The following is an 11,139-nucleotide window of genomic DNA, read 5'->3' as shown; positions in this document are numbered from 1 at the left end:
CACTACAATTGTTATCAGTAGTAGTCACCATCTTCTTTTACAATTATTATTAGTTTTCTTCTTCTTCTATTATTATTACTATACATCTCTCTATGTGGAACTTTGTGCTATGTTCTCTTTCCTCCCGGCCCCTCTCTCTCTCTCAAATTCAAATGTGCTTTATAGCTATGAAAGTTTTTAAAAAACAATGTTGCCAAAGCATCAACATTCAATTTTGCCAAAAAAGAACAATAAAATAACACCAAGATCGATATACATGTACGTATTGATTTTATATTTACAGTATATTAATTTCTGTATGCGTGCGAGTGTGTGTGTGTTTGTGTGTGTGTCTAGGTCATTCACTGTCCCTCAGGTTGTGGCATGTTGATACGCCCTGTCTCCCCCTCCTAGGAGTATTTTTAATTTTGAGAAGTCATTTAGTTCATTGAAATTAGGAATTACAGAAATGAACCGGTTAAAGTAAATCTTCCTTATTTTCATTGAATGACACATTTTAGGAGGAAGTCCATCTCCGTCTCATCCTCACCTGCTGAACAGTGACCACATGTTCTGTGTCTTTCGGTTGCCATGGTTTTTCGTGTCTTCCTTGTTCGATTGCCAGCCTCTGGCCACCGAACCTGTACTTGGTCAGGATCTGCCTCTGCTTTCTATCTCTGACAGTTCAGAGATATTCTGCCAGTTCATAATCTCTGTTTAGGGACAGATAGCACTCTAATCTACTTTGACTTTGAGTTTCTTCTCTCCAGTGTTTCAGATGGGTTTCCTTACATTGTGTTATAATTCAGTTTACTCTGACCGGTGTTTGAAAAGCCCTGTTGTTGTGAGACCGGTCAGAGTGTGTTTGAGAGGGGGCAGTTAGTCTCAGCACTAACTGACATAAGGGCACTCATTTCTGGGCTCAGCTCTTGGGCTTTGTAGGGCTTTGGAATGGAGGGTGTCTGGGGGGCTGGATTTAAGGAGATCAAAAAAATTGAGTTCTGGCATTTGTTGGTGTTTTTCTTTGTACGTGGAAAATGTATCTGCAGACTTCTGCATGTAGAGATTCTGTTGGGTCTTTATGCCAACGGGTAAAGTCATGGTGACCGGGTGGACGCCATAACTTCACCACCATATAACCCAATGGACAGGATAACACTATCAAATATTTTAGGCCAGACTTTAATTGGAATTTGGCTGTTAGAAATTTTTATTTTAACTGTATTTAGAGCTCTTAGAGCTCTAAATACTCTCTTTCTCTCTCAATTCAATTCAATTGATGAAAAAAAGAATAATTGAAAAAAGTGACCATAGGCTCTTTCCTTTGTTAGTTGCCACAACATTTTGTGTCATCCCTTCTCTATGGGTAGACTGTGGTCACTGAGTCTGTATTTGCTGGGGATCTGTCTCTGCTTTTTATCTCTGACAGTAAAGAGATAGTCTGCCAATTTACAGTACATTCATGTTTTACGGCCAGATAGCAATTAAGTTTGTTTTCAGTTTTGGTTTGATTCGTCCAATGTTCCAGATAGGCATCTTGACGTTAATGTAATAATTCGGTTTACTCTGATTAGTGGTTGGAGAGCAGTGCTGGTCTGATGTTGAACAGTGCTGAGTGTTATTTGAACAGTAAATCTCAGGATTGGAATGTTGTGTCTGTAAAAAATGTATATGAAAAGTGCCCTGAGATATCCTCTGTATTAGTTGTGTGTATTATATATATGCATATACATATACATACATACATATAAACACACAAAAATATACATACACACACATACACACACACACACACATACATACATACATTTACCACACACACACATACATACATATACACACACACACACATATACACACACACATACATACATATATATACACACACATACATATATAGCATGGCAAACCATTTAATAGTTGAGATATTTCAGTCTGGACCAAAGTGGTAGACTGACCAACATTGCCATCCCTAGAGCCACACTGCTACTTTGGCTAAAAAGTGAAAAATTGGAAAAAGATTAGAAGAAATTACCATAATTTTTCTGTAGCAGAGCACATTTTTCCTTCTTTCCTATCCCGTTAATCATCTCGCAACCCCTCATAGTAATCTGAGCTGGGTGTCGTGTATGCAGGCTACATATTCAAGTGTCCTTGTGAAGATAGTGTCATTATTTCTCATATCGCCCATATTAATTGGGTCAGCAGCTGCAAGAAGCTTGACCTTAGCTGTTGCCTGGCAACTATTTCCCAAGCATATAGAAAAACGTGAAAAAGAACTTTTCTCTCTGGGAATTACATAAGGAGATCAGCAACCAATCGGAGTATGTAACAAATGTATTAATTTATTGGTAACACAAGGTTCAGCAGACGTTCAGTACATTGAGCAAACACTGAAAGGAGAAGAGTCAGTTTTGCAACACAAGACAATGAAAATAGTATGAGCAACAAGTGTGAAACACTCACATTTAACCTAGACACAATACATTACAAACATATTGGACCCCCTTGGAGTCCAAAGAGGTTCCACTCTTTGGTTAAACACTAATATCTGATGTCTTCAAAGAGCTGTTATGTATAAAAGGATAATTACAGAACTGGGCTGCAAACCAATTTATGCTAAATAAATTGACCTCTTCACATAACGGCCTTTGACAAAAACAAGTGTAGTAAACACTACACAAGCCTACAGTGCACACATGCACACAGACGCACACAAACACATAGACACACGCAACAGACAGACGGACAGATACACACAAAACATGCACTGTACACAAATGGACACCTCAGCCCCCACAATGTACACACACAGCCCAACACACGCGCACACACAGAGCATTAGTGCATGGAGTCTGGAGTGTGCCACCGGAATAATTACAGAATTTAACAGTGTTTAACTATAATCGATTAATAAATTAATACATTTACAAAAATAATTTAAAGCTATATTTAAATGCTGTATTTATAAAGTAAAAAAAAAAATCCACTTGCTTATTCCATCTTTGTAATATTTACAAATTATGTCAAACATTTAAAGTTTCCATTTTATGTTTGACACGTCTCATTAATTTGAAGACACGTGAGCCGCGTCTCACCTAAAAATGAAACAAAATCAAGTGTTTTGAGTGTTTTAAGAGTGTTATATGTCCGTAAGTAGCAGCAGGCCAATCAGAGCTCTGTCTGACCAACATAGAAGACACATTTAAAAGCCTTTTTTGAATTAATGTTGCAATCCATTTTAATATTTAATAATTAATCATTTAAAGACAGAATAAGGACAATGACTCATTTAGAAACAAATTAAATAATCTTTAATTATCATCGTTATTATTATTATTATTTGAGTATATAAATCCCTCAATGTAATTAACTGATTTAAAAAATCTTTTAAAAATCCATCAATTTACTAATTGATTATAATTAAGCACTTCAAAAGTTTGCAGTACAATTCCAGTTGCGCACTCCAGGCTCCACATTCCTGTACTGCTGAGGGGGGCACTGCTATGTCTTTTGAGGGTAGACCAAAGAAACAAAGCAGATTACTTTGAAAGCGAATAATGCTGAACAAGATTTTTTCAGGATTGTGGTGTTGGGGAGCTATGGATGCGGTTATTTATAGTAGTTTTCTCTTTTTAGGGAAAGACATTAGAGTACATTACAGTGTATTATAATTCAGAGTGATGCAAGAGCCCATAATATCATTCCACTTGAACCATCATGAATATATATATATATATATATATATATATATATATCCCTATCCCTTTTAAATTAGCATATTTTCTTAGGCAGCATAATTGAAAATACTGTATTAGTTGGCATCTTCGGTCACAAATATATGCAAAGTATTCCTTTATACATGATAAACTTAACATGAAAAAGGTACTAATGTAACGATTCAGTTGGTACTTGCACTTTACAGAAAAAAAGGGACACTTTTTGGACCAAAATATTTGTATTTTAAAGAAACTGCATACCAAAGACAAGTATGTAAAAAGGCAGTGAACACTTTCGAAGCGAGTGTAAAGATAAATGCTGTAGGTTTCAGTTGTGTCTGAAATCAAGGATTTTTTTTACAGGAGGATAATGATCCAAATAAATATTTTTCATGCAATTACCAAGCCTGCAAAACCGCATCTACAACCTTCAAGGTTTATCTAGACATAAAGAAGCCCCGAGCTTTGGAGCAAAAGCCTCCCCTGCACTTCAATGGCCTGTTTATTCCAAGGGCAATACCACCTTTCCCACTCTGTTGGTATTCACTCTAGGTGCAGCAGCCACATAAGCAATGAGGTGGCTCGTTGGTTTGCTATTTGATCTCTGCTGATTGCATTTATTATCTCTGCAACTAGTGAGAGGATGTCAAAAGGTCATTAAGAAATATTGACGTTCATAATCATATCATTTCAACAAAAGTGATCATTTTAAAATTGTGTAAAAGACATCACATGGGAATTAAAATGGTAAAGTCTAACGACCAAACGAGGTAACGACTGTCCATATAGTATGATATGAGAGTCAGAATATGTTTCTATCCATATCTCAACATATGAAATATCAAGGCACTACTGCAGCTGTAACACCGATGTGATACTGCAGTTTCAAGACTGTAGAAATACTCCTCTGATATAGACACCAAAATAGTTTACCATGGCAAAATTTAATTACGAAAATGCAAAAACTGGAGCGAGCACCATGTCAATTAAGTTTTGCATTCTGTTTGAAAAGACGTGTTTTATTATCGGAATTGATGCAATTGTTTGGGGGGCTTTTAAAAAGGTTGGTTTAGAAAAATATATTAATACAACTGCAATAGCCATCACATTAGCATGGTAAATATCACTTTGTCCTTCTCTTGAATCTCATGACAAATTGTGTTAAACATCTTTCTGTTGCAGCTTGGTCTTGTCCGAAGAAAAGCAACAATTCAACATCTTGACCAACTCCCATCCCTCCCAAGGCTCCCCTTTTCAACCTGTCTGCAGTTTATATAGTTCAAAGTCTCAGAAGTTCATAAGGTCACGGAGAGGGTTTGTGGACATCAAAAGAGACTGCTGGCTCCTCCTGCGCCATACTGTCAATCACAATGCTCGGATGAGTCTCTCGGGTTTCCGTGGAAATAGTCGAGGTTGTGGAGGGCGTCGCTCCAAAATGTGGCCCATCCACTGAGAGAAGCATGGGCGTCCCCGGTTGTTTTAAACTATCGCTCATGGTCATATGCATTTCCTCTGGCGTCACACCCATTTCCTTGCTGTACTCTGACGGCGACTTCCTCTTTATCCTCTCGTACATTTTGTCTTGATTTTCCGTGAAGGTCTCGCTGTCCTGAAATCGCCCGAACAGCCAGATGAAGAACCCGAAGAGGACGAATGCTGCCAGACTCGGGATGAAGGCCAGGCACTTGACATCCAGGCTTGCTCCGATGTAGCGGCTGTGGAGGAACATGTCCCGCTCCACGTAGCTCAGGTTGGTGCTGGGGTCAATGTTGGTGGAGCGCCACTCGTAGGTGAGCGTGCTGTGGTTGAAGTCCCTGAGTGTTTCTGGTTCCTCCACTGTGTAGATCTTCTCACCAGGCCCGACATACTGACCATATTCATATGGCTTGTAGAAGATCTGGTTCTTCCACATGTTAAGGTCCAAAATCAGCACAAGGAAGATGATTCCATAGTTGAACCACTTACCTGTAACATGACACGTGACTTCTATTAGATTGCTAACCGGGCCATCTTTGACAAACAAACAAAGAATAAACATGCATGCAATGTAACAAATAATTTAACAGACAGGCAGATTGATGTACAATGCAAGCCCAATCCAAACAAGATTTAGAGAGCAGACTCACACAGACAGATATTCTGCCACATTCATTTATCAGGAATCCCTGTCTCTTTGCATAGAGCTCATGCACTGAGACAAATAGATCCATTTGCAGGTGCTACTTCTTCCACAGTATCTTCTAACGAGATCACTACATTACCACGAGACAGCCATCTCCCCAGGTTGACTGATGGCAGACAGATGTCTTCCTGGGAATACGTGACACCGCTCCCTTCCTCTCCCTGAGTTATGTTGTTAATAAGCTTTTAGTTAAACCAATCACGTTGCGCCGGAGCCATTTCCATGATGCTTAATGGAAATGCAACGCATTAAGGTTAACAACCTTTCGCGAATCACTGAACGTTTGAATGGCTTAACATTTAACGCAGGAACACTGGTTTTGCCTTCTCTTGATGGCTGTGAGCTGCCGTGTGCACGCGGCGGGACAAAATGGAGAACCCAGGAGGACGGTTTTAAATGGGAAATATACTCGCTCACCGAGAACATTAGGACACAGAAATGTGAAAGATGATGAGAGACGTGTCTTGCATGACAGGGAGGAACACGAGTTAAAGGGGAAAAAAAAGTTGCAGTGGTGGTGGCACCTGCCACATCAGCTACACATGAATTATAAATGGCTGCTGTGGTTTCACCATCCCCGTGTTTCCCAACAGAGGAAACTGGAAAACTAGAGCAGCCACAGCAAGTTTGGTATTCACAGATCAAGTCAGAAATACACCAAAGTTGCAATATGTCTAACCTAGTGGACATTTTGATGTCTTTCTGCTACTCAATCAGTTTATGAATATGGGTGTTAAAAACTGTTTAGGGAAGCTACATGTACTCCTCGTGAAACAATGAGTTTACCCTGCTCTTTGTATGCGGCAGCTGTACCTGTGATATGAATATGGTATTCCTCTTTAAAGATACGCTTGCAGACAGGAAGCTTGACCTTCACATGCGTTGTTGACATCCCTGGTAGATTCATATCCAGGTCACCCATGAAGTGAGGGAACTCCCAGTCCTAAAGATCACATGCGGAGACACATAGGTCATATAAAAATTAGCTTGCTACTGTTATACTGTAGCCTCAGCTGAAGAAAACTGAACACATTTAAATTAAGGTACTGACATGAACAATGCCAGCCGTGCATCATGCTTTATTGGATGTCCAACATTTCACTGAACTCTCTCATATTAGCTGATATTAAGTCTCTGTGGAGTCTCTTCATACACTGACTGGAGGTCAAACGTGGTCCGCTGTAGACTCTAGACTACACTGTGTGTTTACAGGCTTGTGGAGTGTACTAATGTGCACTGGGATTTCAACACGTCAAAACACATCAACAGGCACCCCAAACTGACATTTAGAATCTGCCCATGCCCTGTGGTGTCACTTAGCTCCTTCTGCTAGTATGTGGTTATATCTGGTGGATAGTGGCTTTCAGCAAAAAGCACTCACTATCATCAAGAAATACATTTTTATGGGTGGCAATAAAATTTAGAGAGTATATGTTTCTAGAACTACCACTCTCCTGTGAAAACCTGGTATATCCAAAACGTCAGCTTTTCATGGGCTAATAAATCAATGCTGTTTTCAGCATTGTAAAAGGGTATTTTTCAGTTAACTGTTGAATTTTAAAAGGGACAGTTAATCATTCAGTTTATCTGAAAAAAAAAAAAAAGAATCTCCAAAGCTTGGAGACGGATGGTTTGGTTGTATTCAAGATACAGGAAATAAAAAAATGTTCTGTAAGTTTTAATACAACAGTTTGCCAATTTGAGGTAACAATTAAATATTACATTTTGCAACTTGCAACTTGTTTGTGGCCTGTAACTGATGTACATACATTAAGGGGTAACTTTGAAACATCTGATGCTGGAGATGGTTCCTTCATTAAGAAGTTAATGTCTTTTATTTTACATAATTGCCATAATTGCTTTATTTTACAGTAAATGAAGTACAGTTTAAATTTCTCATCGATGCTATCTATATTTTTTATGCACTCAAAAATGTCCATTAACTTATGTAACTGTAACTGGTTAGCATGTAAATAAAATAAATAGATGAAACTAATGGAAGTCACAAAAATTGTTTCTTTCTACTGAGCTGACTTAATCATCTCACAAATGAGCTTTTAAAACATCTCTATTACTGAAAAAAAAAACATGTCATATAATTCCTTTTTTTAAATTTCAGATTAGCTACCTTTCCCCTTGGTTACCTTTATTTGCACAGATCGTCCTGCTGCATGAAATTACCACATGTCTGCATCCACTATGTCCTCGTGTGATCCAGAGTCTCCCATGCCAATATCTATGAAAAGCGTAACAGCTTGGTGATGGCCCCCAGGATATTAATTAAGTCCTCCTCTCCTCTTCCATAACTGCAGTATCTGTTGCTATAGCACTAACAGGCATGGCATTTAAGGCAGGCACCTCCCTCCCACAAAACAATGAATCTCTATTACAAATATAGGAAGAATAAAATGGCAGAGGGTTGTCAGTGTATCATTTACATGTGTAAATGTTATATGCTATATGCAGAAAGGACACAGAAATCTAACACTCAGATGGGAAAATGCAGAGTTACAATACAATTATACACAAAACTATGTAAAAAAAAAAAAAAAAAAAAAAAAAAAAAAAAGGAAAACCCAGCTTGGAGGTAAATCCAGACAGGTCATTAATTGGGGCATTAATTAGTTTGAGAACAACGATGCCCATCTTTTCTCATGGAGGTAAGAGATTAACCACGGCACCCTGTGCTCCAAGATGGAGGTGAATGAAACTGTTGGGAGGGCTGTGGTGAATGAATTTTTATCGACTGGAGGAACATAGTGATGGCCGCCAGTGGATGGGCCCTGTAACGGTGCTAGTTAACTCGACTCATAAATAACTGTAGTAAATGTGCTTGCTGTACACTGCGCAGAAAATGAGAAGGGCCCGTCGTAAACAAATCCATGTGGGTGGGGAATGATAGACCACTGAGTTAAAGGGAGAGAGGAGTCGCAGGTCCAGAGTGGCCTCGGGGAGTCAAACGGAGGAGTCAGAATAAGCACTTCATGGGACGTCACGTTCTGTGGCTGGTAACAGCTTGCTGAGCTGTTTCTATATATCTGCATATTCACAATAATTGAGTAAATGAATGAGAAAAACACCAAAGTGTGAAGTAATTACTGTCAAGACCAGCCAGAAGCCCTCCTTATAATAATTAATTGTTTCAATAAATAAGTCTAGAAATCACTTTTAGTGGTACAGTTGGTCTAATACATATTCCCATGGGGATTTATAATGGTGTTCTTGCCAGGTTTCCGTGGAGTGGTGTATTTGTAACACTAGAAGATGTTCTCCCATGCAATTACAGGCTCTAAGTAATTAGCATAATCGACAGAGTAGAAACGTATATTTGGGGGATACCAAATATTAGTCTTGCAGCGTGTCCCCTAATACCCACCAACAAGGCCTAGTGAAATATGTTCATTAAGCATTTGGAGGAGCCGAGCCGTGTTGAATTAGGCTTGCAGTCAAACCACATACATGATTGGCCTGAGGTTCTGGCTCCTGGCTAGCGGGCATGAGGAGAGGAAAAAAAAAAAACAAACAAACAAAAAAAAAAAAACACCTCCCTCTTTCTCTTCAACACACAGTTATGTGTTTTTTTCTTTTGCCCAGACAAACACATTAACATATTCATGAGCCACTGACACAGGCTTTATTGATCTACACTCTCCTCTGGGAGGGAGAGCATTGGGTGGGAAAAAAAGACGGGGGGCAAGAGAGAGTGAGAAAAACTCCAATCTTGTGAGTCATCATTAAAGAAAAATAAACTAGGCTTACAAGGCAGCAGGGGAGGAAAGGGTGAGTTCATGGCTGAGGTCTGGGAAAGAGGAATAAAGGGACTGAAAGAGAGGAGATTTAAAGGAGTAAATAACAGTTTGTATATCTCTATATTTGTTGGTGAATGTGTGTGTGTGTGTGTGTGTGTGTGTGTGTGTGTGTGTGTGTGTGTGTGTGTGTGTGTGTGTGTGTGTGTGTGCGCGTATGCATTTATGTCCATGCCAGCTGGGAGTGATCAACCACCCCTCTCGCTGCTCTGTGCCGCAGTGCCCCATTGATGAATGGGGGGGGGGACTGGCAAGATGGGTATGGGAGTAAGCCAAGAGATGTCCCAGCTCCCTTTTTTTTTTTTTTTTTTTAATTGGCCACAGGGGAGTGGCATACCTGCATGACAATGAGAAGGTCGAAGACCAAGATGAAGGAGGCCAAGAAAGCTCTGGAGACCTCATCGCTGGGCAGGAAGCCACGGTTCAGGTTGTCCCAGCTGATCCAGTCGGTACTGATGACCAGAACCACCACCGACGTCAGAGAGATGAGCACTGCCCTGCAGGAGGAGAGGAGAGGAGGAGAGGAGGAGGAAAAGATGACATGAAAGGAAGGATTGGACAATGAAGCAAAGGAGAGGACAGGATAAGGAGGAAATAAGAGGAAGCAAGGCAGGAGAGGAGAGGAGGAGAGAGACGAGGTGAGGAGAGGAGAGGAAAAAAAGGAAGAAACATAGGAAGATGAAGAAGAGTGGGGAGGAAAGGGGAGAACAAAAAGAGAAAAGGATAGATGAAAGACAGGAGAAAAAAAAAAGAAAGGAGAGGAGAGAAGAGAAAGGAAAAGGGAGAAGAGAGGGGGCAGAGGAGAGAGGAGGGGAAGGAAGGAAGAAAAAAGAAAGGAGAAGACAGAAAGGAAAAAGGAGAGGGAATGAAAAAAGGGAAGGGGAGAGGCAAGGAGAGGAAAGAAAAAAGCAGAAGAGAAAAATCTATTATGTGAATTAAAAAGTAAAAGACCTTGAAAAAAGATCATTTCACTTCAAAACTTCAATCTAGATGAGGTGCAGTGTTGATGTTGTATATCTTGGAAGAAAAACAACCCACCAACGTCAATTACAAGAAAAGATAAATCAAGCACTATTCTGTTTTTCTTTTCATTGATTCAATAATGTATTGAACAACAATTTTACCTGGATTTGAAAAATGGCAGCAGATAAAACATCCAGGAAGATGAATGTGCACAGGTGAAAACTGTGTCTGTTTGTCTGCTTGTGGATGCAGAGACAATGCAATTCAAAACCACCACTGCATACATATTTCCATGTATTTACATATTTAACATGAGCCAAAATATTTCATTTGCCTGCAAGTAGTCGTTGCTGTGTTTCATTTTTTTCCTGTGTTTTTTCACAATCTGCAATTTTTTTAAATGTCATATTGCAGTAATTCTGCTTTCACTGTTTACTGGAAAATGTCTCAGCCATCTTCAGAGAGGCACAATGACAAAGGCTAGTATTAT

At 39.5% G+C, this 11,139-nt stretch overlaps 1 protein-coding gene across 5 annotated transcripts in view; it reads right to left on the bottom strand.

Annotated features, from left to right (window-relative positions):
* Nucleotides 1-3,748: 3,748 nt before the first annotated feature.
* tmem117 (transmembrane protein 117) overlaps nucleotides 3,749-11,139 on the bottom strand; it is a 42,309-nt gene continuing 34,918 nt past the window's right edge. For 3 of the 5 annotated variants that reach the window (XM_040132477.1, XM_040132476.1, XM_040132478.1), the window contains exons 6-8: nucleotides 10,024-10,183; nucleotides 6,694-6,823; nucleotides 3,749-5,663 (exon numbers count right to left, since the gene is read on the bottom strand). In XM_040132477.1, coding sequence (XP_039988411.1) covers nucleotides 5,002-5,663; nucleotides 6,694-6,823; nucleotides 10,024-10,183 — 952 coding nt within the window. In that variant the 3' untranslated portion in view covers nucleotides 3,749-5,001. Of the gene's footprint in view, nucleotides 5,664-6,693; nucleotides 6,824-8,024; nucleotides 8,117-10,023; nucleotides 10,184-11,139 lie in introns of those variants that run through there. The other 2 variants (XM_040132480.1, XR_005707918.1) reach the window with 2 other exon arrangements.

The sequence above is a fragment of the Xiphias gladius genome, chromosome 8, assembly GCF_016859285.1.
Source record: "Xiphias gladius isolate SHS-SW01 ecotype Sanya breed wild chromosome 8, ASM1685928v1, whole genome shotgun sequence".
Classification (NCBI taxonomy): Eukaryota; Metazoa; Chordata; class Actinopteri; order Istiophoriformes; family Xiphiidae; genus Xiphias; species Xiphias gladius.
The sequence above is the reverse complement of the archived record's forward strand: the minus strand, read 5'-3'. Positions and strand labels throughout refer to the sequence as shown.